Here is a 25,330-nt window from a genome sequence, read left to right on the forward strand (position 1 = left end):
TGAAGTAGTTAGCGCCTGGCTAGCGAGGACTTCGGCTACTTTATTGTATTACGGTAGTGACGCAACTTCCGGGACGGACTTTTACGTAACTATGACACTAGGTTAACATGCCGGTTTAAAATGGAAGGTTTTATATGAACCGCACTACCTCCAAGCTGCTTAATGTTAGCGTTAGCGTCGTAAAAATGGCTGCTTTCGCGCTGAAGCTTTTACCGGCTGTAAGAAGGCGAGTCAGCCGCGGAGTGTCTTCCTCCGCGCGCTCAGCTGTTCGTGGGTTTTCGTGCAACGCGGTTTTACTCCGCGGCGCGGAAGGGACTAGCTCTCTGACGGGGAGAGCGGACCGGTTCGGCGGAGTGACGGTGAACCTGGCGGAGACCGGTTTACCGGGGGACGTCAGCGAAAGCTCGTTCTGCAGACTGCTGCACGGTTGGTTGTTCTCTCTGCCGGATAGTCGATCGATCTGTCGGTGACGTCATTGTTCAATAACACACGAATCATTGACCCCACGCATCGATCCGTGATGCAGAAACACAATCATTTGTTTGTGCATGAACGACGTTCAGAATCAATTATGCATCACTTGGACTTTTATTCTTATTTAATTTTAAGGATTATTCTGTTTAATTTTTAACTCGTTTTGTAATTTTCACATTTGCATCTCGTATTTAAAAACAACATTTAGTGCTTGTAGACTCTTTAATGTAAAGCACTATTTTGATTACTTATTAACCCTCCTGTTATTCTTGATCCATTCAAGGTTTATCATTCAAAAAAATAAGAGTTCACTTTTTTGCAGTCATTTCATGACTTTCCCTAATTTGATGGGTACAACTGATAAAACATAAAATTATCATCATTTGTTTCAATGTGCTGAACATGTATTGTGTATGTTGGTGTTCCAAGCTGTTTTAAATGTGTGTGTGTGTGTGTGCACGCATTCTTATTTTAACAGTCATTATCTAGTGTCCTAGTTAAAGCACTCTAGGATGTAGTCCAGTATAATTGATTTTTGAATCCATAAATGGGTTTTAAATGTTAAAATGTAATATTAATCGCTCTCAAAATTTAACGGGATCTAAATTAGACCAAGACCCATCTGCAGATTTGCTTTCATCAAGATTATCATCTATACATCCAGCAACAGACAAACGGCATCAAAAAGTAAAGTTTGGGCTCATGGTGGCGCTAGAGGACAGGTCAAGGTTTTATTACAAATAAACCAAGTCCCTGATACACAAAAAATTGTCAAGAATTTTCTGTCAATCACTTTCTGCAGAGTCTTTGCTCCAGTGGAAAGCAGAGGGGAAAGTGGCGGTGTGGCTCAGCGTTCCCATCTCTCTGAGCCGGTGCGCCGCCGCCGCCTCCGCGCACGGCTTCACCTTCCATCACGCCAAAGACGACCACGCCGTTCTGGCCCTCTGGCTGGGAGAAGGGCAGAGCAGACTCCCGGGGTTCGCAACCCACCAAGTCGGAGTGGCAGGTGGAGATTTCTAACGCTCGGTCTCGACTTTGGGATTTGAGTCGGAGTCGGAGTCTTCTCTGTTGGGTCAACAGAAATTTGGATAATCAATTACTTACTCATTTCAAAGAGAGAATAAAAAAAAATCTTATTGTAGTGCATGTGAGTATTTTGTTAATTTTTGAAGGTGAGATCTGGGACATTTTTCACTGATTTAAGAATCAGCAGGTGAATCCACAATGAAAAAGCTGCAGCCCTGGACAAAAAAAGTGCTACGACACATCCACGGTATTTTAGTGATCATGATTGATGATAGTGATTGATGCATCTGGGATGTTTAAAGTTGCTGGAGGTGCGATTTCCCCTTTCTGTTCCTACGTTAACATAATTTGTGATGAGCGGCGATAAAATGATCGGTGCTGCGCAATGAGTCTGTTTGGCCAGCAGAGGGCAGAGTGTCGTTTTTAGACCTCTCACGGAAGTCCTGGTGCATGTCAGAACATGTCCAGAGCATCCTTCAGTGCGGATGGAGTCCAGACGCCCCCTCGGGGATGAAACCGAGCTTAGGAATCTGAAACACGCATCTGTTTAGCTGTCCTGATGCTCGCGTCCGTCTTCGTGCTGGCGGTTTGCGATCGACTGTCCAGGTGGGACGCGGCATACAGAAAAAGTAACGCTGTCAGGATCCGCTTCGCTTTCAGTTGCTTTTCATCATGTGGCATCAGTGTGGCGTCCCTCAGGGCGTGATGGCAAGCGGTCCTAAATCAGCTTCTTTTTGAATGCCTCCTCCCAGACTATATGATCGAATACTTTGACTCCCGGCACGCCTGGTGCCCACAACCGCAAGATTTGGAAAGTAGCAATGAGAAGTCGGGTAGCTATAACTCGGATCAAGAATCCACTGAGAGAGTCTCCAAATCGGGGAAACAAAGCAAGATCCAGGACAAGAAGACGGGATCGACCGTCAATTATGATCTTTCATGAGTCCGATTGTGCACTGAGACCCGGTCAAGAACTTCAGCCGGTCCATTCTTTTCTCTCAGAGTTGCGGCTTCAAGAGTCTTTTTGTTATAAATTAAGAGGAGACTGTAAATGTGTTAAGCCCAGAATCCAACCTCAAGCCATTAACAGTTGTTTCTTAGTTCAGTTCCCGTCCGATTGCTTTTTACCCCTGCTCCATGTGACCATTTTGTTTCCTAGACATAATGATAGCCTCCCTTAGCAACAACCAGGCCTCCTCCTGTGAAGCACCGTTTGGCACAGGCCTCGGAGTTGACATCAGTTTCCACATGGAAGTCCAAGTCGGGCTTTAAGACGACCCATCCCTCTCTACACATCTGTGACATTCATTTAATGAGGCCCGTCTCAGTCAGATGGAGCAACCGGAAAAGAAAGTGGCCCGTTTTCCCTTCCCGTCTTCCTCAGCTGTCAGCAGCAGCAGCGCACGGCCCCTTAGTCACGACCTGCCGGGCCTCGAACAGAGCAGGCAAATGTAAATGTTGAAATGTGAAGTCCATGTAACGCTCTGTTCCATCCAGATCCAATTCCTACAACCTTTTTCCTTGCAGGGTTCCAGCGAGGTGGAGCCCATCACGTCAATAACAAACCATTCAAACACAAGTTAAAGTCACCAATCTACCCATGTAGAATGTTTCAGGGTCATGGGAGAACCCGGAGAGCCCGGAGGAACCCATGCAGACAGGGAAAACCTCAAACCTCTGTACCCGAGAGGACTAAGCTAGAATACCTCTCCAGTTTTTAGTCCTTTTTTCTGACGGAGGTCTGACCTGCGGTACGACGCACGTCACCTGAAGATCGTTCAGGTCTCACACGTAAAGCGCTCAGTCATCTGCGAAGATGGAATATAATCCTGGTCATGTAAATTACCTTAGATGTAGTTGTACTTTACTATAGTCCTTTGATATAAAAAACAACAGCTTACAAATAGAGTTGAAGTAGAAATGAAACCGCCTGTAATTACTAATGTTTGTCCGTTTGTATGCTTCTTTGTGTTTGTTTGTTTGTTCAGGTGCAGTTGTTGATGAATCCAACGGAAAGGTTCTTGTGGTCCAAGACAGAAATAAGGTCAGTACATCACTTTAATTTTAACATTTATCCTCCTTTACATTCAATAAATATAAAACATTAATTCCAGAACATTATAATAAATTGGCTAAGTGATTAATTTACCTCAGAAATCAGTATGAATTCTCGGAAAAAGGAGGAAATGACAATTCCAAAATGATTATCTAGATATAAGGATGATATGTTGTGTGCTCGGTACAGTCAGGGAGATGTTTTTAGATAAATTTAGCTGAATTAAAATGATTTTTGGCTGCTCTTCCTCGGTCGAGGCCAAACGAATGAATCCACAGTGAAGAAACGCGCGGCTGACGCACCGAACGTCTTGGCTCCTGTTGAGTGGAACTCCTCTCAGACCATCAACTCCTCTCACTCACAACACAATCTGACCTCAGACTGTTTACACGCTGGATCCACTTTAACGTCTCGCTGAGCGTGCCCCTCGCCCGGCGAACACAGAGCCCCCGCTGTGGCGCCCGAGTCGGTCGCGAGGCTGGCTTACAACAGGCCTCTTTTAAAAACCCGTTTGTTTTCATTCCCGGCTGGCCGTTTTCAGCCGAAAGCGGTTACACCGTGAAGCTGAGATCTGGAAAGCAGTTCTATTTTAACGTAAAAGAGCGGGTTTGACTTGGAATAAATGTGGCAACAAGCAAAGGCGCTTTAAAGACAAATTTTATTCACCGTCCAAAACCCAAAAACGGACAGAATCAGACACACGCCGGGGTTCAGGTGTGCGCTGGGATGACAGGAAAGTCTCAATTATTTAATCTCAAACCAAGATTCAAATGTGTTTACTACAAACAACATGCACCGACGATTGAACGTCATAATTTGTCCAATAATCCATCCTAGAGATTCTCTATCTGGACGTCCCGTAGAAAAAGACAGGGCAGGCCGTAACCCAGCCAGGAATCAGAAGGTTGTCTTAATGGATTTTGTCCAGAAGCAGAGGAAGTTGGTGGCCAGGAAATGTTTTTATCTCTTCCTCCTCCCTCTTCCTCCCATTTGAGCCGTTTACTGGAAATGCGTAACAGTCTGGCTCTTGGCAGCAGAGTGTCTCGGGCAGATCGGAGCCGCTTCCGGGCTCACGAAGCGTTACAGGACATTATCGCCCTTGCGTCAGGACATGAGACACGTCCACGGCGAATTAAGGGTAATCTCATCCACCAGGGGGGCGAATGATGTCATGATATTTGCACCTAATTTCCCTGCGGAGGTAGCCTGAACAGTTTCACATGTTTGGCAACCCTCCGCCGATTGTTTGAAGGGATGAGACATTTTACTCCGGAAAAAAAAAATATTACACAAATGAAAGTTACACAAATCTTTATTTCTTTTCCTTTCCTACCAGCAAAACAAAATAGAGCATTCTGTTGGCAATACATGAAAATAGATGCTGTAGTGCATTTTGTGTTCCTCTCAAAGAGGAAAGATTTAAGGTGAACGACACTTCTGAAAAAAAAGCACTGCAAAAAACATTTAACTACAAAAATATATATATAAAACACTGATATCATGGTTTAACCAGCAGCATACTGTTATTAAATATGAAGGGCAAGTGGTGAAAGAGTTTTAGAAGACACACTTCACCCCAACAAATGTAAGAGTCTGCAGGTCCAACACAAAATGAGAGCAACAAAACTAAATCTCTAGGCCTTAGATCAGATGCGTTAAATAAATGTACATTTTGTTAAAGAGAAGAAAACCTACATGGAAGCCTCGACAATCAAATCCAAAAAGAAAAATGAACACAGAAAAAAAAAGTAGCAAAAACTCATTCAATTATAAATAAAGATGTCGCCCGGGGGACAACAGTATCCTCCGGAGGGATTCGCACAATCATTTTCCGGCAAGAAACGGTAAGAGTTGGCATTTTCGAGAAAGAAAGGGTGACGTTGTAGAATTCTTCCCCCCCCCCCAACACGAAGACGGAAGGTTCTAGAAGTTGAGATCCGTTTACAGCAGTGCCATCTATCAAGACTGACGTTAAATAGTAAGTGTGCTCTCGCGTTTTTCAGACCAAGAACGCGTGGAAGTTCCCCGGTGGGTTGTCGGATCCACGGGAAAATATTGGTGAGTCCGACGCGCGGCGGAGCAAATAACTAAATACAGTACATCCAGCAGAATCCTCCGAGTTTAGCAATACGCTTAAAAGGTGAAACTTTTACATTCATCTAAAGGGAACACGATATACAAGCAAGAAGTTCCTCACTTCAAAAGCAGCTTTAACTTCATAGATATGACCTATCCCGCAAAGCAGCATGTCTTTACAAAAATAAAAAAGTGTCCCTTTAATTCTGACCGGATAGCGTCTTCCTCAGGAGACACCGCCGTCCGCGAGGTGTTGGAGGAAACCGGCGTTCGCTCGGAGTTCCGGTCGCTGCTGAGCATCAGGCAGCAGCACGATCACCCCGGCGCCTTCGGAATGTCGGACATGTACGTGATCTGCCGGCTCCGCCCGCTGTCGTACGACATCCAGTTGTGCACTCGGGAGTGTTTGCGCTGCGAGTGGCTGGACGTCGCCGAGCTGGCCGAGACCATCGACGCCACGCCCGTCACCTCCCGCCTGGCCAGGCTCCTGCTCCGCGGCCTGGAGGGGGGCTTCCGGCACGTTGACCTGACCATGGAGGAGCTTCCTGCAGTGTACTCTGGGATGTTCTACCAGCTGTACCACAGGCCGCTTCCGGAGACGCCGAGCTCCTAGCAAGTTACGTCTGTTGTGTGTGTGTGTGTGCGTGTTTCACACACGACTAATGCAATGCCTTCAACGCACAAGGCCGCAGTGTTTTAGGAATAATTTAACACTCGGCCGTAAATCCACAGCTGAGAGCAGCAGATACCGAAGGTTCTGTTCTCGGTTCGGCTGCGTTTTAAACTGGGATCGGGTCATTTTGTGACAAATACTGGAATTTCTGCTTGTTCCCTGTCTAACAGTCGCCTTTCTGTTGCTGATGAATTATGTCATCCAACTCTGAACCTCAAAGTACACAAAAGGGAGCGCCGTTATCCTCAGAAAATGTATTATAATGAAAAATGAACAATAAATTCAAAAGAATGTTATTTTCTTTGGATTGCATAGTCTAAAATATGTATCTACCTTTCTTCTTGTTACAATAACGTGGAATCTTTGTGCATTTTCTTGAACCGTTCATACCGAACCTCTAAATTCGTCTAAATCCTCCGCGGCGGGACGGCTGAGCGGTAAGAAGGAAAGTCGACATGCTGCTGCCTCGAATCCCACAATCCCATAAAGGTTAATGTGCATTAAAATGATGGCTGCGGGGGCGTGGCCTCCGAGCAAGGCAGCAGGTGGTCCGCGGCGTGAAAGTCGTAGCGCAGTTTGCACGTGACGCTAAATAAGAACACTCGCAGCATAAAACAGTCAAACCTCACAGCTACTTGGGGCAATGTCGATGTCTTCATCGCCGTCACATCTTCCTCTGTGTTGCCACCGCCCCGGGTCAAGCTCTGCCGGACATCGGTAGAAAAAGAATGGCCTTTTGACCCGGCCCGGTTTTGCTTCCGGACTTGTACTGGCCAGTCCGCGTCAGCGCCACGTACATGTTTGGGTACTTCCTGGAGCGGTAGGTGTTGTAGTTGTTGCTCTCCAGACGCTCGAAGAAGTGGCATTCCTCTGTTGGACGTCTCTGAGTGGAGGACAGAGGAGGAACAGATGAGCGGATGCTCGGCAGGGGGTTCTGGACCGAAAGCCGTCTTTAGGCCGACCCGACGGATTACTTGTACTTGGAGCAGCGTTTCATCAAAGAGTAACTTCATCTGGTTGAATTAGCTAAATATAAGTTTTTAAAAAAAGGGAGAAAACCTGTAATGGCGACACTTTGGCGACGCATTTCTTCTTCATGTGTTATTTGTTTAAAAGGAGCCGGGCTCGCCAGGGACATGATTTCAGCTCCGGTTTGTATTTCTTCCTGTTTGAATCACGACTAAACTTTAAATTGGACGAATGATCTTCCTGGAGTTTGTGCCATTTTTCGCCGTTATCGATCGTATTTACGTCGAGCGCTCACGCTAGCCCCTACGTGAAGTATGAAACATGAAAAGTCATTAATAACGGAAAGTCTGGCCGAAACCTGCGGGGCGTCGGCGGCTCATGAAACAAGGGGCTTTTGTTTCAGCCCGTGCTTTTTGACTCGGTCATGGCTAACAGGCGGTTAGCCAGAAGACTTCTCTGCAACCACCTCCCAGAGACACTTTGTTCGACTCGTGCGAAAGCAGCTCCTAAAAAGGCGTGCCGACAGGAAATAACAGCGGGAACCGTCGCTTAGCCAGACAGCGATCAAGACAAAAACAAACCAATTAACTGGGTCACCATTTCCTGCGACGGGCCAATGGGGTCCGTCGTCTTCTCGGCCTTCGCCCTCGAGGGTTTAATGAAGCTTTGAAAACAGGAAATGCTCTTTCATACCGTTTCAGTCCAAAGAAAGACGTGAATCCCACTCACCGCTCCAAACAGCCGCCCGTCTCTGTTCATGGCCAGGTAGCGGTTAGCGCCGACCCCTTTGATGACCACCTCGCCGACCGAGGTCGCCTGCAGCTGAAGCTTTACTAAAGACAGCAAAGAGAAATGCTTGTTTTCATTCAGCGAATCGAACTCAATCGCCGAACGCAGCAGCACAGAACAGACGGGATTCAACCTCGGCGCCGACGACCGGCTCATTTCAGGGCATTTAGAGTTGCTTTCGTCTCAATAACTTCCAGTTGGCCTTTGATATAACATCCAAGCGAAAGTCCAATTGATAATCCTGGAGATTAAAGTTGTCTCTGGCGTCTTTGAATCCGACTCCTCACCTCATGGTTCTTTCTCCTCCATGTTCTAATGAGTCCATTCGGTGTTCCCGTTGGCCATACGAGCGCCGCGCCACAGAACCATCAAAGAGGAAGCTGGGGGGTCACGTCGGGTCAATGTTGGGATCCGTCAGGAATTAGCCCACATCGACACTTGCATCTGTCCACAGCCGGGCGTGTTCCGCCTCGGTGATCGCCGTCACACATCAAAGTGGCGTTCTTCCTTGAAACGAGCGATTTATCGGCGTTTGATGTGGCGAGTTTCATGTTCGCTCTGGAAACACTTTCTTCCAGCTCCTCTCATTTTTCTGGACTTGCTTTTTTTTAAGCTTTTCTTTGTAGAACCGGTTTCTATGAATAATATTGTTGAGGGAGTCCAACATACAGACGGGAATCCCGATTGAGGCTCCTGGACTGTGCTGGGACTTCGTTCTTACTGGGAGGTTTGATTGGTCGTCCGAACAACCCGACACGACGAGCTCAGCTTGGATCGCTCTGAACTCCTGACACCGAATTTCCTTCACAACTATAAGGAATTGAATTGTTCTTTAACGCCCCTCTCTCTCTCTCTGAGCTGCTTTCACACCTGAACTGTTCTTTTCTGTATCGTCTTAAATTGCCTTTTAAGACTTTTGTTTCTGGGTTTGTTTTTTCTTCCTCCATTTGGGATTTTTACTTCTGTGCAAAAGAAACTTCATAACAATAGAATATAAATATTATGCAATGCACTTCCAGACGCAGTAAAAGCATTCCTCCTCGACCACATAATGGAAGTAATCAGAGATAGGAAGGAACCAAACAAGTCCTGTTTCCACTTGAACAGAAATGCAAGCGTTTAAAAAATAAACGGCATCCATCTATATAAATACACGACTGGAGGGGCGGGGCTTTTATTTTGTAGTTTTTTGGCACACGTTCTTTTTTTTTAACCACATACTGAGCAGCGTAAACGTCCGTGACAACGGGGACTAAAAAGATCACACGCATTGATCCCACAACCTCGAGCCGGACTTTTCCTCGGCTGCTCCGTGCCCCTTCGGGGGGAGTAAACCCGAACACGCTCACAAATCTGGAAAATTCCCCTCGTTCCTCGGTGATCCCTTCACTTCGAGAACATAGAGGAGCTTTGTGCGCTCCTTTAAGGAGGACGAGACTGGGAGCACTTACTGTGGGGGTCGCTCTTCTCCCGGATTCCATCCACGCCCCCGTCCGACTTTATCCTCAAGAAGAAGCCCCCGTTCTTACAGTACAGCCTTTTTGGTTCCTTGAAGCCCCCGTGAGGAAAGCCGCCGCTGCCGCCGTCCTCAGGTGTGGAAGGAAGCGTTGTGATCTCTCCCGTGGCCATCGCCTCCCAGCAACTGCTTCGTCTCCTCCTTGAGCAGCGAAGGAGCCCCGCCGTGGCCTCCCACCCCCCACCGTCGCCTGTCCCCTCCTCCACAGAACACGCGAACTGAGATTGCTAAACCTCAGGGGTCAGTTTCCTTCAATGCCCCCGTTTCCCAGGGCAACGAGGGCCTTCCGAGTCCCGAGACTGCGAGGCAGCAGGACTCCTAACAGCAAACGTCTAAATCTACCATTTGCAGCTGCTCATCGGTCGTTCCTCGAGCTGGCAGCTGCTTTTTCCAGTGTTCCTTTAGGGGGGGAGGCGGGGGGGGGGGTGCATCAGGGTCCCCCTCTTTTCCAGTCTTCTTGCAATGAAGTGTTTAAATCAGGGCAGCTGGCTTAGATCTGCACGGACGGCTTTCCCCTTCGGGCCTCAGTTCGCATGCGTCCTAGGAGGACCGACACGCCCACTAAGGCTCTGGGATTGGAACAAGCAACCAACCGAACAGCCAACCCTGCAGACGTCTACAGAGGGGGGGGGGGGCAACCTGGAAGGCGTCCCTGAGACGCTTAGCAGCAAAGCATGCAAGCAGAAGCAGCGTTTTCATTGATCCGGTTCACTCAGGAGAGGGAAGGGAGTCGTTGAAAGACAAGCAGCGCTCGGAGGATTAAAAGAAGAAGGTGATAAATCGCACAAGTGCGTGTCCCGTGAGGTGGAAATGGAGCTTTCTACCCTAAAGCACCTGTCCACAGACACATTTAAACCTTTGCTGTTGTTCAAAACAAGCTGAAAGAAAGCGCTCGCTGCGTCGAGCAGCTAATGCTAATGGTCACCGCGTGGCGGCTAACGAAAGGTTCCTCAGAGGCAAGCGGCCGATTCACCCGCCAGAACCTGAAGGTCTTCTCAGAAAGGGCAGAGCGGGTCACGGAGCCACGACGGCTGGCAGGGAAGCAGCTTCTAATGGGAACACGGCAGAATAAAACACAGGCAGACCCTGAACACGGCCGGAGAACCGGGAGGGAAATTTAATTTAGGCTTTTGGATGCGTACTATTCGTTTGGTTTTCCCTGGATGAACCGAGCGTGGAGACGAGGTGTGCAAGGCAAGTAGCGTTTGTCACGGTGCAATAATAATAATAATAATAATTCATGACCGATTAAATAAAATATAGGAATTAATATTTATTGCTGACATTTTCTTTTCGGAGACTCATTCATGCGGTCGAATACCTGGACGGTGGACTTTATATCGTTCTACTCTTTGAATCCATATATTTATATTTGAGTGTTTACCAAATATATGGATTAAAAGTCTTTATTTATTTATTCATCTTTATTCGCCATATGAAGATGAATAAAGTGCACGTTCAACATCAACTGATCGTTTGTCTCCCCCCGGTGGTGCAAAGTAGGAAGCATCACTTCATTCATACTTTTTTTTATTACTATGAGCCTTTTACTAAATATTAATGGCAAGATATTAAGAACAAAACATAATTTGTTGCATTTTCACTTCATAAAAAATATAATTTTCCAATGGAGACAGAACAAACGCGTCTATGAAACGTCACAACAGCATCCAGTTCTCCTGCGCGCCATCAGACATGTGATCAACGCCGGTGATGATCTCTGCATCCGCCTGCAAGACGAGAAAAACCACGTCCAAGGCTTTCCTCCACGCCTCCCGCTTCACACTCAGATTATCATAGACCGTACCGGCCGACGTGTCGCCGGATTCAACGGGGGGGTCGAGGCCTTCCTTCCCGCCCTGCAGTCGTTGGATCACCGCCGTCCTGGCTGCGAAATGTGAAAACGTCCCAGCGTTGCCCGTTACCGTGGATACGTAATCTATCAAGCCATCGGCCATGAGGCGCAGCACCACCCCCCCGTAAGGGTGCTGGACGGAGTCCTCCTTCCCGTCGCCGGGATGCGGGACCCGCTGCTCCGCCCGCTTCAGGAGGCGCCGGACGCAAAGCATCTCAGTGGCGCCGGCGCCGGGCAGCAGGGCTTTGTCTCTCAAGGCGTGGTGCACGCGATAAGCACACGCCCAGAACCGATCCTCCAGGGCCTGCAGCTTCGCCTCCACGCAGCTCGTGAGGATCACGGAGACCAGTTCACACGTCCCACCGGTGGAAACGTTAACGGTCGTCAAAGGCGTCCCGCCGCGGCTGCCGAGGTGCCGCCGCAAAGCGACCGTCGCTCCGATTCCCACGCAGCGCTCGTTCAGCTGAGCGGCGTACGCCACCGGAACGGCCCCCGTGGCTTTAGCCAAGGCCTTCAAAACGGAAGCCGGCACCTTTTCCACCACGAGGATGCGACGCGTGCGGCAGCGGAGGCTCGCCGCGTCGCTGGCGAGCCCGCCGGAGAGTATCAGCTGAACGTCCAGCTTCAACAGGAGTGCCACGACCGTCTCCATCCAGCGCTCCTCTTGGCTCGATGTCGACTCGTCCAGGCGGTCGTTTACACACTTCACGCCCGTCGGCCGCTGGTAGCCCAGGTGGCGATAGGCGTGTGATAAATCTCCACGAATCAGAGCGACCTTCAGCGGTCGGTCCGTCAGGTGACGAGCAACCGCAGCCTGTTCGGCAGATACGAGAACAACGCAGCCCGGTAGGACACAGGCCCTGTCCTCCGGTAACCCAGGCAACGCACAGGTCACCACTTTACTCGCATCAAACAAATAATCCGGATTCTCATTGGACTGCATTCGGCTGGCCTCGACGACTAACTTCATGGCGTCGGTGCAGCCGTGACTCAATCGTCCGGCGACGTGCGCGACGTCAGGACGCGTCGGGGAATCATTTTCAGGCTGACAGAAATGTCTGCTGAGCTTTACTTTCCTCTGAGAGCTGCCTTTTGCAGGCTGGTCGTCACCACTCTGTGTTCTCAGCAGGTGAAGACTACGAGAGGTCGTGCCGGAGCTTTTCGATTGGTCCGCGCCGAGCCCTTCGGTTAAGACGCCGCATTTGATGAAGACATCCGAGCATATTTCCATCCCTTCAGACATCGCCGAGATGATTTGTGCGACCGGGACTCCTCTCTGGAGGCACTCCAGAGCAGCGCGGCTCCATGCGCCGGCCAGGAACAGCAGCAATCCCGTCCCCGAGCGATAAACCCTCTGGTGGGCTTGGACCGTCTCGTAAACCAGCTGACCCGTCGCACAGGTCAGCTCCAGGTTTTCCAAGACGCGAACGCACGAGCCCACAAGCGTCGACTCAGCGCTTCCGTCGTCTTGAATGAACTTGTAATTTTTAACAGGGCCCAAAAAGGAATGCGTGATTCCTGCCAGCGCCGAGAGCTTCTGCAGTCCCACATTTTGTCGATGGTTTATTAAAGTACTTCCCAGCATTTCCTGAGGTACCTGGATTTTAAAAAGGACATTATTTTTTTTATATATATAAATTTATAAACTTTTCATTCACACTTTTCATACCAGTCGGTACAACTGCAACATTCTCAGCCGCACCAAATGATTTGCTGCTTATACGTGCAATTTGTATAATGGAGGTACTTTTAATATAAAAAAGGCATGAAATGTAGGTACATTTCAGTTTTATGTTGTTATAATTCTATTTCTGGGCTTCTGTGACGACGAGCGTTTCCCCAGTTAGAGATAAATTAGGTTTCAGCATCTCAACACACTGAGTTTCAGCTAGCTTAGCCCAGAGACGCAGCACAACACACTGAGTTTCAGCTAGCTTAGCCCAGAGAAGCAGCTCAACACACTGAGTTTCAGCTAGCTTAGCCCAGAGACGCAGCACAACACACTGAGTTTCAGCTAGCTTAGCCCAGAGTCGCAGCTCAACACACTGAGTTTCAGCTAGCTTAGCTAGCTAGCTAGTTAACATCTAACAGACACTTGTTTACGTCAAACTTCAGTACCTGGATTGAACGACTTCCGGCTGTATCTGCTCCCGGAGTCCAGCTGCCCGATCAAACACTGCGCATGCGCATATTCTGTTGTTGCCTAGGAACAGAAAACTACCTCAGTTATTGGCGTGCTCCATTTTAAGGCCGCCCACTCCAATCCAATTGGCTGATATGCCTGCGTCGCCAAGCGTTCTCGATCTCTATTGGCTAGCGCTCAGCGTCTCTTTGTTTACGCTGGATTTCACATAGGCAGTTCTGAAACTTCGTCGAACTTAAATGGTAAAGTTCCAGAATAATTTACTGTCTAAAATGTACACCGTTTTCTTTTTATAAGTGTGGGCGGCGACTAGAAAAAATGGCGAACCTTCATTTTAGCTTGAAACCGTGTTTCTGTTTGTCTCGCATTTGAGCTAAACCTTGCTAGCTAGCATGATGCTAACGGTTGACTACAGTTTCCCCTACTGAACCTATTAACTGTGTTCTAAATAAGAAAGTCGCAATCACGTAAGAATGTGTGTTTCTCAGGCTTCCGGTTACCGCAAACCAGCTGTTTCGGCTAACCAAAGGAAAAAGGCTGCTCCCAAAATCGAACTGACTGAGGAGCAAAAGCAAGAGATCCGGGAGGCTTTTGATCTTTTTGACGCAGATGGCGCTGGAACCATAGACGTGAAGGAGCTAAAGGTTCGTGCTAGCTTAGCCACGGCTCACCTGCATTCGTTAGAGAGGCTGCAGCAGCCTGAGGTCCGCTGCGTCTGTGCCGCAGGTTGCCATGAGAGCTCTGGGGTTTGAACCCAAGAAAGAAGAAATCAAGAAAATGATTGCAGATATTGATAAAGAGAACTCTGGAACGATCGACTTCGATGACTTTCTCAATATGATGACGGTGAAAATGGTGAGCAAGCGGGAATAGTGTCAAACAAAACCTGGCAACTTCTTAGAAATAGAAAATGATCATTGCTAGCGATGGAAAAAGTGTTTGTTGATCTTACAAGAGAGAGGAAATTCCCTAAATGGTTTCTTTTCTCTCTAACTAAAATAAATATTCAATGCAGTTTTGGAATCTGGATCATGCAAATCTTAGCCCCAGAAAACGCATTACATTTTAATTGCAAAGTGTAACGTCTCCATTATTATTTTGTCCAAAGAGTGAAAAGGACTCCAAAGAAGAAATAATGAAGGCTTTTCGGTTGTTTGATGACGACTGCACGGGAAAAATCTCATTCAAAAATCTCAAGAGGGTTGCAAAGGAGCTGGGTGAAAACCTCACAGACGAAGAGCTTCAGGTATTGTGTGTGTGTGTGTGTGTGTGTGTGTGTGTGCGTGAAATTCCAAATGCAAGCGGACACAACAATGTAATGACTAAAGTTTGATGAATTGAGTTTGTGAATTATTCTAGACTCGCCTTAACAATCATTTTTCTGTGCAAAGAGAAAATATAATTAGAATAAAATTCCAAACATCTAGAATTAGTTTAGGCTGAGATAAATAGTTAGCAAGACACGCGCCGGAGGAAAAAGAACCCCCTCGAGACGCTTCCCTTTTAGTTCCTGTTATGTTCTTGGGCTGCTTTTTCGGCGGAACCGGCCCGAGATCTCCAGCTTGACTCGCGTCGTGACTCCACCGGAGGATTTCCCACGTCTTTCAGCGCCTTTCTCATCCCTTCAGGAAATGATCGACGAGGCAGACAGAGACGGCGATGGCGAGGTCAACGAGCAGGAGTTCTTGAGGATAATGAAGAAGACCAACCTTTACTGAACCGTTTTAGTTTCACTCTGAATTCTATCTCAACGCTTTTTTAAACTAGCTCTTTTAGGAGTTGGGCCGCTCTGGCATGTAAATAAATATTTACATTTCTTCGCACTACTTTTTCTTAAAATGCAGGACAATAAATGTTTCATCTGAATTCCTTTGTCCGTTATTGAATCGTCGGTTTGTTTCCGCGTGCGAATAAGAAGCAGCGGTGGAAGCCAGATATCAGTGAAAGTCATACGCCGTCGTCGCCATCGACTAACCAGAACTCTGCTGCTGCTGACAGAAACGATGAACTTTGTGATGAGTGACTAAGTAAGAGTCACTCTCACTTGACGTTTGGAGCTACTGGACCGTCCCAGCCGATAAGTTCTGATCATCTTAAAGGAACGACGGAAGTTCGTTTTGTTTTTTTTGTGAATGAAAACGCTCATTAAGATAAACAGGATATTGCAGTGACGTGTTTTTCCGAGCCCGTCTATTATTTTGAGGATGCTTGACGCTCGTGAAAGTTCTGAGCAGAGGAACGTCAGGTGGAAATTATGAAATGCTTGTCCTGAGATGACGTTATGTTTTTATAAAAAATACAAACCAGGCAACAGATGAATTCCTCTCATTCTAGAGATCTGTCGAGACTCCGCTAAAAAGAAAAAAGAGCCCAAATCAAAAGGCTAGAGCTTCACAGGCTCCATTTATGCGACCGGCTCTGACTCAAATCCTTCTCGGAGTTCACCTCTCACCAGGGGGGACGTGAAAAGCTCAGAGAATTCAGTGTGAGTGGACACAGATGTGTGTTCATTAGTTGTGTCCTTTATGAGGGGCTATTTTGGGTTACGGAAAACCTGCCGGATGGATCTTGATGAAAACGAATATGAGGATGCGTCTTGGTCTAAGTTAGATCCCATAAAGTTTTGAGAGTGATCCAGATACCTGTCTGGATACAAAACCAAACAAAAATCTGGATTTTTTTTCCTCATCTACTTTTAATGGAGGCTTTAAATGTAATAATAATAATCATACCTTGTAAAATATAAATTCAATACACTCACCAAAGGTCGCAGTCATAAAGGGGTCTGATATGAACTATGATGCAAAATGTCTTCTGGATCTGATCCAGGATGAGGTCAGGAACAAACATTAAATCTTAACACTGACTTTTCATTGTTGTTGTATGACGGTACCAAGAACAATCTAGAGCCTTCTGGTGCTGATCCAGATCACCGTGTGGACGGTGTGATTCCAGTTAGGAGGGGAACGAGCTGCTTGGGGGAGGCCTGTGATCTTAACGCAGCGATCAGTCATTTTGCATGCTTGATGAGAACAAAACGTTCCGCTGGGAGTTGGACGTTTGAGTCCGTGGCCTTTATTATCTCGTCAGCCCCTCAGCGGAGTGTTTTTCCCCCGCCGCTGTGGTTAACCGGCGTTCGCTTCACGCCGTCTGCCAAATACTCCCACTGCTCTTATTTTCCCAAAACTACAGAGCGCCGGCCCGCCTGCTGGTAAAAGCTGATCTAATTAATAGTCCATAATGTGTCACCGTTATGTGGGCAACCGATTCTCACAAAAGCCCTTTGAGTGAAGACAAGCAGACGACTGTAAGCGCCACCCTGCAGTGAAGAAGCGAAGGACGACTCCGCCGGTGGTACGTCTGTTTCTGACCTCATTCTTATTTCTGAAATTGATTATTTTTTTGGGGTTTGTTTTATGTTTGTTTCTGAAACTCTTTGAATTCAGTGGATTTGTGTCATCAATCCAGAATCTAATCTAATCTATTGTTTTTGATGTGCAAAGGAAACTCAGCCGGCAGAGAGTTAGCGTGCTTTGTTAGCATCTCCGGTTTTATTCTTATGTGGAGGGGAATAGCTGAACAAACCTTTGTGCTAAAAAGCAGAATGATTTATATCTTTTATTCAGATTTGTTTAACTGAAATTTATATTTTATTTTTCAAGTATCCAGACTTTGTTGGCCTTTTCTTCTTGCTTGTAGGCGGATCCCGGACCCAGGAAGCATTGATTAGATTCTGGATGAACATATCTTTATGGACAATAATCACATGACTCCTAACGCTGAGAGCCGGAAACCTTTTTCCGATTGCTCGGGTTTCCTTGACGACAGCGTTTTTTTCTTTTTAATCACGGTTGCATACCTGACTCATTTGACTCAAAATTTAGTGCTTCAGCAGTTTTTTTTTTTGCTTTGTTTCCATTCAACCTAAAGATGTCAGTAGATCAGGTGTTGGGGGGGGGGGACGGGCCGGGACTCAGACGTGTGGTTCTTCAGCATGCATGTGGCTTTAGTGGATTAACATGCATTAACTCGGGAGAAAAGAGGAACACTAATGTTGGATATGAACATTCATAATAAATACTTTCTTTGTGTCTCTATTACACGCGGCTAATTTCTGTGTCGACATTTCAAAACTTTCGCTCAGTTTGTCACAGCTGATGAGAGCAAACGAGTGACTCAGTCCTCCTCCAAAAAGTCGGAGACAATGTGGTCAACAAGGACTGAAATTATGAAATAATAACCTGAAGTTGGAAATAAAAAAAAAACGTGGAGAATAATTTCAAAATAAAACCAAAAGCAAGAATTTGGATATCTACCCGCCTGTAAATTTGCAGTTTTACAGACACAAGCTTGATTAGAAATACATTTGCTAAGGCAAATTGACGACAGTCAGTGTTACGTTTCAACAAACAGGAACGCGATTCATGATACATTTGAGACGGCAGCGGTTTCAAAGAGAAAACATTCAAATCTGCTGAATGGAGCTGCTTAATAATATAGAATTTATCAATAAACCATCCATCCAGGCAAATATGCAAACTGCAGCAAAAAATAATTGTTTCAAATATATATACCGGTATATATATACCCCCCCCCCCCCCCCCAGGCAGAATAAACCCCGCCTGCCATGAATCCATCACCCTTAATCGATGGAGCTGTGTCATGACTATCAGAGGAGAGGATCAGAGCAGGCGATCCCCCACCCACACCTCTGGCTGCTCTTCCTGTGCGTTTACAGTAACATCACTTTTCTCAGTCACTAAAAATCACCTTCCTTTTCGCCGCGTTCCAGCTCCCACTTTTTCACACGCATGCATGTCACGCAGAATCTCAGACAAGCTGAAAGTGCTCCAAACATGCCGGAACATTCATGACCTGCACGCCAGCTTTCAACGTCGTGCCCCCTCGCCCTGGAAACGCAGAGACCGCAATCATAACGCTGCAAGTGACCGCCTCTGCCTCAAATCCTTCAAAGGAAACCGGGAAATCAGGCGGGAGAGGGAAAACAATGAGATAATTCACAATTCTGTAGATATCATGGACGGTCAATCCTAAAGCGTCCTGGGGCTCGTCTCTTCGTTCAGGCCGCCGGTGCTTGTAGAATGTAAATTGTAAAGTAGCACAAGAACAATACTTGAAAAAGTTAGGCACACAAAATTGTGTTTCTTTCAAATCAACAAGCTGCACCAACAAAGCACAATATAATCCAATGAATATTTTAATTAAATTAAAATCTGTGTAACATGATTGAGGTGCTTCTTTTTTATACGTTTGGCACTTGTGATGCTATCAAATCATTGCACTATTATATTTTTTGATTAAAAAGAAAGGAATTTGCCTGTTTCTATTTAAAATGTTTTTTAATCTTGTTCCTGCCTTAACAAAAATCTATTTTCAGTCTAAACACTGTTTTTTGCGAGAATTCAAATGTTCAAATATTTCAAGCCCTAGAACAGCTGAGATTAAACTTTTAGTTAAATGGCTAAAAGAATCGTTTTCGTTAACTTCAACCCAAAAATGTATTTTTTTTGTTTTCTTCCAAGGAAGGAAATTTTTCTCACAAACCCCCAGAAGTCTGACCAGGATTGCTGAAGCTTCTCCCGACACCCTTCCTCGGAGCATCCCAGAGTCTATGGATATTTTTGAACTGAAATCTAAAGGAGGGCCCCTTGTTTTTGAGCTGGTTCGGCTGGTAACAGCAGAGATATTCCACTGATAATCAATGCCTGCGTGATGATTGAACTGTTTAAATATGGATGAATTTAAGTCAGAGCACCGAGTTGATTCGTGACCACGTGAGGAATCAATATAAAAAACACATTTATCGCAAGTCATAAAGCCTTTGAGAACAGGACGCATTCTCAAAACTCTTCAAAGGGAGAGTCCGTCACGTAATCTTAACGGAAAAAAAAAAATTCAGTTCCATCAAGGTCAGTGATTGATTTCGAATAACCGGGTCACGATTTCTGGAAAAACGGTTTGTTATATTTTTTTAGGCTCCCAGCGAAGTCCCGTCTTCCTTCCGCTACGACTAAAAGAAGGACGGCAACTTTATTAAAAATATCTTTTATATTTTGGATTTTGTGTTTAACATTTTTATTTCAATGCCAAGTTATCCTTTTCAAATATTTGCTCCACCTCAAGTTGAAAACTTTGCACCAGTTTCATTTTAGAAACGACAAGATGCCGAGTAAGACTTTCATGCAGAGACACCCCCACACGGGTGTCCCGCAGGCGGGCGTACCACCGTGATCACCGCCAGAGGAAAGTTCTACTCCAGGAGACATTTCCCCTTCAGTGTCTGCATCACAGAGGGGACTCCAGAAGACGGGAGCCCGAGGGTGAGGCGCCTCTCGGGCCGTTCCGAGTCCCCACCCACCTTTTCCCTTACGCTGACAAAGAGAGAGAACGCACAGAAGGGGTTTTCTCTCTCAGTCGTACTCTCGCTTCCTCCCCTCGGGTGACGAGACAGATGAGAAGACAAGGAGAGAAGACGGGGCAGACCGTCTGCGCAGCGCGTGAACTCGTCGTGCACGGATGCACTGACTGATATACGTTTCTTTCAAGATCCAAAATGTCCAACACGAATGCACACTGGATTTGGCGACCATCGCTGAAGACCGAAACGGTTAATACTTCCATGCAAATTAAAGTCTTTCAAAGGCAGATCATTTGAAGCCCTTGAAGTAACCCTTAAAGTTACACCCATGAGCCTTCAATCTTCTAGAAAGTGTCCAAAAAAAAGGTCACATGTTTGGGTTCAAATTTAAAATCCCAACTTTCAGCATGAAAATTCGTAATTTGACCCAGTAATGCATTTTTATCCTGTCGTGACCATTGAAGAGGACGAAAATGTCTTCCTGTCATTTATCCATCTGTAAATGTAAATATTTGTACTTATTCTTCTCTAAATCTTTGAGGTGACTCATCTGGAGTTACACTAAATCGTTTTTGACATGGATTTAAGGATTCTAACCCCTTCTAGGTGCTGAAGGGTCACGGATTAAAACTATTCTTCATGAAATGCTTTAATTATGGATTTTCATATTTAACCCAAAAATCACCCATTTGTGACCTTTTTTTTGGACACTTTCTAGAATTTTTTTAAAAGTTTTGTACGAAAGGATTAGACATTATGGGTTCACCAAAAATCAACTCCCATTCGGAGGGTGATTGTCTGTGAGGGAGTTTAGAATTTCTGAAATGGACAAAATTGTCCAGACTCAGGAGCTTGAAACTAAAACACAGTGATGTTATTATTTGAAACCCGAACCCCTTTTCTCACTGGTTCAGCTCAATGAATATTGGACTTGAGAACCGGTCACTCTTTACCTAAGTTCTTAATTTGCTCAACGTTTTTATTGTGTTCTGGAACTGTGGTAGTGGGCTTTGGTCAAACCTCAGGGGAAGGCGAGCGTAGTAGCGGTTGAGGCATCAGGGAGAGAAAGTGAGTCCTGATTCCTTCCTCTGCCTCGTCTCGAGCCGCGTGTCGGACCTTAGTTAAAAGATTCCGAGTTCTACCGGAGAAGAGATGCGCATCAAAGAGTTTTCGTTTAAAGTTCTGTTCATTCACTGCAAAATAAAGAGTCACGAAGGAACCCACCCCGGTAGAAGAACCTACTGCCAGAGCCCGACTTCAATCATAGCTGCGTACCCTGGAATGTCCAGGGTGACGATCCAGGGAATCCACACGGGACTGTTTGAGACTTAAGACTCTTTCGCTGGTCTTTGCAGAAAGAGCTGATCTACGAAAGATACACGAGGTAATTGCACCAAGTACGGACGGTGGGAGACTTCCTCCCATCTCCCGACTTCTCCTTTTGGTTCCACACCGATACTTAAAAAGGATTTCCTGTTGTTGTTGCATCAGGCGGCGAGTGTGTAGGCGCCCATGATGCAGTGAATACAACTGGGTTGCCAACACCACAAATACGAGCATTACCTATGACACGGTACATCTGCGGCTCCGCCGATGTACTCAAAGTGAAAATGGGAAGTGCCGTCTTCCTGCCGCTTCCTGTCGGGTGCACTGAAACGAGCCTGCGTTCACACACTCGCACCGAACCGGCAACACGCACGCGCGAGCTTGACGCCACTCTCGGATCACGACGCGGTGATTGCCAGTGGAAAAGAAAGTTTCATTACTCACACCAGTTTCTGCAGCTTTCCAACTCTCTGCTAGCGGTTTTCCTGCCTCCTCAGGGATACGTATAAAAAGGTAAGCGAGGCAGACCTTTGCACCTCAGGTAAATTTCTCAAGAAGCGTCCATTGCCTGCTGCCCGACGCTGAGAATATGAAGCTCGTCGCCTTTTGTGCTTTCGCAGTCTGCTGCTGCTCTTTGGCCAGCGTGTCGACAAAAAGGGTCGAGAGAACACTGGAGAGGAAGAAGCTCCAAGAAGTCCTGATACAGCTGACCGCTGTCAAAGCGACCCTGCAGGTAGGCGGCTCGGGACTCGACTCTCTCTCACCTGTCGGTGAACGGTCGGGGGTTTTAGTTCTGATGTTCTTGGTTTGTGTCCTGCAGCACAGCGAGCTGAAGCTGAACACTCCACCGATGGACACTGAGGTAAGATGTCGTCTCCGTCACGCTTAATATTTGTGGATGCTTAGTCATTTTTTGATATTCTCCCACTTGCTGTAGTTAGTTTGTCGGCTACAGTAGGAGTACATCAAATGATGCTGTAGGGGTTCAAAACTCAAGGCTGAACTCAAAGTTGACATTTAAAATAGTTTTTTTGCTTATTTCAATACTTCTGCTGCTTAATATTGTTTTTTTTTCCCAATTATTATTAAATGAATTCAGACCGATTGTGTGTAAACCAGCAAAGGCAACAGATAGATTTAAATAGTCAAAACTGATTTAAGTTAAACCAAAAATGTTTCTTAGTTTACAGACAAAACTGAAATATGAGCATGAAATTTATTTTGTATTTACAAAAACATGAAATTGACTGACAATATTTAAGTATTGGATTGTGTGTAAATAGTAACAATTTGATGTTTGGTTTAACTCTAAGAACATTAAGGTTCAGCAATATTAAAGAGAAAAACATCCTAAAAACTTGGCACAAACACAAATTTTGTAATTTAATAAATGGAACCACTGGAGCTAGAATTTTCTATAAAAGAAAACCTTAATAATAAAATATTACACAGATGTCATTCTGATCTCGCTTCACTTCACACGAAGCTCGTTCGCGATCAACCGCCTTTGCTTGGAAATTGGGACCAGCCCTCTTTCTTGTCAGGCTCGCGTTCGTCACCGAGTCAACTCAAGAGCTTGGCTCGGTGTATTTTCACACAGCTTCCGTTTCGCACTCAAGCGAAATGTGATGAGTAATTAAGCAAGAGAGCAGACCGAGCCATGGCACTTTCCTCACACCACCTCAGCAACACGAAACGCTCGCCGGCATGCTGTGAAACACCCGAGCCCATCGCTTGATTAAAACCCGACAACTTACATTTAGAATAAAAATCGCAACAACGTTGAGGAAAATGTTCACTGGAATTTCTATGAAAAGCAAAATCACGACCAGCGAGAGTTTCAAAATTACTGGCAGGAAAAAAGAATCAGGACAGCTGTCAATTTTGAGGAATATTGAAACCTAAGTGTTTAAGCAGTTGAAACTCCAAAACTTTGATCCGAGGTGAAGCTAATTAAGAAACAAACAGAAACCGATTTTTTTCCACATGGAAAAGCTGTATCGCAGCACCGGCACTTTCACGAGAAATTTCAGAAATTCGGTCAAAAAAATAAAATCTGGAAAATTTTAATTGTGGAAACTTCATCAGGCTGAAGTTTCACTTTAGGTAAAAAGTGTTACGCAAGTATCTGATCGGAAACCGCGTATCGTAAAACCTAAAAGCTTTCTTGGAAATGTTTTGGTAGCAGTGATGGGAGGATGTTTATCCTCTTAATGATGCTATTTTATCATTTTAAAATGGAATAGCTATTCAAATAAAAGGCCACTTAATAGAGCGCATAAACCACCAAGGATGTATATAAATCATAAATGCTGAAAATCGTTTTAAAAAGAAAAACGACAGAACTGCTCCAAAAACGTCAGATCATACAACAATCAACAAAAGCAGAAATAAAATTTCTGAATCAGGTCGTTGATCTGGAATACGCTCAAATTTCAATGTTCTTTTCTGTCGTACGTCCAAAACTCCCAATAAGTTTCACAGAAATCCATTAAGTAATTTCTGCTGAGAAACAAAGAGACCTACAAACCAACGCTGGTGAAAACTCTAGTTTATAGTTCTGCTACATTTGTGTATAAAGAAGCATCAAACTTTTGCAAGAGGCTGAATTTTGTATCAAGAATTGATGATAGATGTTTTTCCTCTTAATTATGCAACAGGACTGCTGCTGTCTCTCAGCGCTGGAATGCTATCGTGCTAATCTGCACGTGCAATTCAACACAACAGACAGAAACCACAGGAAGCTTTCAAGAAGCCTTAAGAATCACTTGACTGTAAGTAAACGAGCAGAACGGCACGTCAACAGCCGCCTCAGGAACAATGTCAGAGTTCAACCTCATGCGTTTCTCCCATCCATTTCAGGAGAGCGGCCTTTGCGATTCTCAAAGAGCCAACGTAAGTGAAGCTGCAGATTCTCTGCTGCCACTTCCTGATTTGCTCGCTCGACGCTCATCGTGATGTCGGTTTCTCTTTTCTTTCCCTGCAGTCGTCCTGTCAGGACTGCGCCTCGCATCCCAAGGAAAATGCCACAGAGTTTTTTAACAGGCTGGAGTCTCTTATTCAAAAGGTACAGAGTCCGGCCCTGAACTGGGCACGGCATGAATTTATAAATGTACGATACGATTAAGGTTACTGATCAATATTTTCCTCCTCAGGGCATAGAGAGACTGAGCACGATCTGAGAAGAGGCCAACATCTACCAAGAATTTAATGTATAGAAGACACTACGTCGGAAGTCGTCAAAGCCCTCTCAATATTTAACTATGCATATTTAATATTTATTAAGATAGTGGTGGGTGGAGCCAACACAGGCTATGAAGGAGGTCGTCTCCTGCTGCTTTGCTGCCCCCTAGTGGACTTTTTTGTTTTTTGTTTTCCCTTGTTACTAAAAAGTGAATGTTAATTTAATATTTTTTTGGGGGGGGAATTGTTAAAGAATATAAAGTATGCATTGATGTGTATAGCATGATTTGCTATGTAAATTCTTTTTACTGAAACATTTATACCATTTGAATACATTAAATTGATTACAAAATACACACAATTCTAAATGTTTGGTTTATTAGGAGACAAGAGGAATCGAACGCTCTACGATCTTATTAAGCGTCTACTGCTGGCACCTAGGCGGCACAAACGCTGCAAAGTTTGGCTTTATTTCACAAAAAAGGATGACAGCAGGGCAACTTGCAATAAGTAAGATGTCAAAGGGAGGAAAAATTGGCAATATGCAAAAGCTTTTACTAACACAGCGTGCGCTAACTTTGAACGAATGTCATGGTTTTTGATCGGCTCCGGAGGGAATCTCAACCCAGCAGCGGCTGCTGCAGCTTTAGCACGTTTAGCATGCTGCAGGTAACTCCTGCTGCAGTGCTCGCTCCAATCTGAGGCTAGCTTCTCCGTTCACCGAAGCAGGGATGTCAGAGTGGAAGCTCCGGTTTCACAGTGAATCAAACAATGAACGCTCACCCGACTCCGCTTTGTCACGACCCCCCCCCCCCCAACGACTCTGACACTACGCTGCTGTGGTCTGTGGGCAACAAACCTCCAC

At 45.7% G+C, this 25,330-nt stretch overlaps 5 protein-coding genes across 5 annotated transcripts; 3 read left to right on the forward strand and 2 right to left on the reverse strand.

Moving 5' to 3' along the window:
* The first annotated feature begins 125 nt into the window (after positions 1-125).
* nudt6 (nudix (nucleoside diphosphate linked moiety X)-type motif 6) lies at positions 126-6,782 on the forward strand. The gene is made up of 5 exons (XM_068740381.1): positions 126-426; positions 1,277-1,480; positions 3,489-3,544; positions 5,560-5,614; positions 5,863-6,782. The coding sequence occupies exons 1-5, from the start codon at positions 135-137 to the stop codon at positions 6,243-6,245; spliced, it is 990 nt and encodes a 329-aa protein (XP_068596482.1). The 5' UTR covers positions 126-134; the 3' UTR covers positions 6,246-6,782.
* An 11-nt stretch (positions 6,783-6,793) lies between these two features.
* fgf2 (fibroblast growth factor 2) lies at positions 6,794-9,692 on the reverse strand. Its single transcript, XM_068740382.1, has 3 exons — positions 9,515-9,692; positions 8,004-8,107; positions 6,794-7,188 (listed from the first exon to the last, which is right to left on the reverse strand). The coding sequence occupies exons 1-3, from the start codon at positions 9,690-9,692 to the stop codon at positions 7,003-7,005; spliced, it is 468 nt and encodes a 155-aa protein (XP_068596483.1). The 3' UTR covers positions 6,794-7,002.
* Positions 9,693-11,156: 1,464 nt separating this feature from the next.
* Positions 11,157-13,019, reverse strand: bbs12 (Bardet-Biedl syndrome 12). Its single transcript, XM_068740840.1, has one exon. The coding sequence runs from the start codon at positions 13,017-13,019 to the stop codon at positions 11,238-11,240; it is 1,782 nt and encodes a 593-aa protein (XP_068596941.1). The 3' UTR covers positions 11,157-11,237.
* A 737-nt stretch (positions 13,020-13,756) lies between these two features.
* cetn4 (centrin 4) lies at positions 13,757-15,436 on the forward strand. Its single transcript, XM_068740156.1, has 5 exons — positions 13,757-13,819; positions 14,066-14,221; positions 14,304-14,432; positions 14,686-14,823; positions 15,206-15,436. Exons 1-5 carry the CDS (start codon positions 13,817-13,819, stop codon positions 15,293-15,295), a joined length of 516 nt encoding a protein of 171 aa, XP_068596257.1. The 5' UTR covers positions 13,757-13,816; the 3' UTR covers positions 15,296-15,436.
* Positions 15,437-21,871: 6,435 nt separating this feature from the next.
* On the forward strand, positions 21,872-24,464 carry il21 (interleukin 21). The gene is made up of 6 exons (XM_068740842.1): positions 21,872-22,015; positions 22,103-22,144; positions 23,943-24,056; positions 24,145-24,177; positions 24,269-24,349; positions 24,438-24,464. Exons 1-6 carry the CDS (start codon positions 21,872-21,874, stop codon positions 24,462-24,464), a joined length of 441 nt encoding a protein of 146 aa, XP_068596943.1.
* Positions 24,465-25,330: the final 866 nt, after the last annotated feature.

This window comes from Brachionichthys hirsutus, chromosome 6, assembly GCF_040956055.1.
Source record: "Brachionichthys hirsutus isolate HB-005 chromosome 6, CSIRO-AGI_Bhir_v1, whole genome shotgun sequence".
NCBI lineage: Eukaryota > Metazoa > Chordata > Actinopteri > Lophiiformes > Brachionichthyidae > Brachionichthys > Brachionichthys hirsutus.

Excerpts from the sequence above, each read along its gene's own strand:
- il21 (XM_068740842.1), top strand. The coding sequence starts at position 21,872 with ATGAAGCTCGTCGCCTTTTGTGCTTTCGCAGTCTGCTGCTGCTCTTTG. Across the intron at positions 22,016-22,102 it reads CTGTCAAAGCGACCCTGCAG|CACAGCGAGCTGAAGCTGAA; the intron begins GTAGGCGGCTCG and ends TGTGTCCTGCAG. Across the intron at positions 24,178-24,268 it reads GCGATTCTCAAAGAGCCAAC|TCGTCCTGTCAGGACTGCGC; the intron begins GTAAGTGAAGCT and ends CTTTCCCTGCAG.
- bbs12 (XM_068740840.1), bottom strand. The coding sequence starts at position 13,019 with ATGCTGGGAAGTACTTTAATAAACCATCGACAAAATGTGGGACTGCAG.
- cetn4 (XM_068740156.1), top strand. Across the intron at positions 14,433-14,685 it reads ATATGATGACGGTGAAAATG|AGTGAAAAGGACTCCAAAGA; the intron begins GTGAGCAAGCGG and ends TTTTGTCCAAAG. Across the intron at positions 14,824-15,205 it reads TCACAGACGAAGAGCTTCAG|GAAATGATCGACGAGGCAGA; the intron begins GTATTGTGTGTG and ends TCATCCCTTCAG.
- nudt6 (XM_068740381.1), top strand. The coding sequence starts at position 135 with ATGAACCGCACTACCTCCAAGCTGCTTAATGTTAGCGTTAGCGTCGTA. Across the intron at positions 427-1,276 it reads GTTCTGCAGACTGCTGCACG|AGTCTTTGCTCCAGTGGAAA; the intron begins GTTGGTTGTTCT and ends CACTTTCTGCAG. Across the intron at positions 1,481-3,488 it reads CCACCAAGTCGGAGTGGCAG|GTGCAGTTGTTGATGAATCC; the intron begins GTGGAGATTTCT and ends TTGTTTGTTCAG.
- fgf2 (XM_068740382.1), bottom strand. The coding sequence starts at position 9,692 with ATGGCCACGGGAGAGATCACAACGCTTCCTTCCACACCTGAGGACGGC. Across the intron at positions 8,108-9,514 it reads GGAGAAGAGCGACCCCCACA|TAAAGCTTCAGCTGCAGGCG; the intron begins GTAAGTGCTCCC and ends TGCTGTCTTTAG. Across the intron at positions 7,189-8,003 it reads ACGGGCGGCTGTTTGGAGCG|AGACGTCCAACAGAGGAATG; the intron begins GTGAGTGGGATT and ends TCCTCCACTCAG.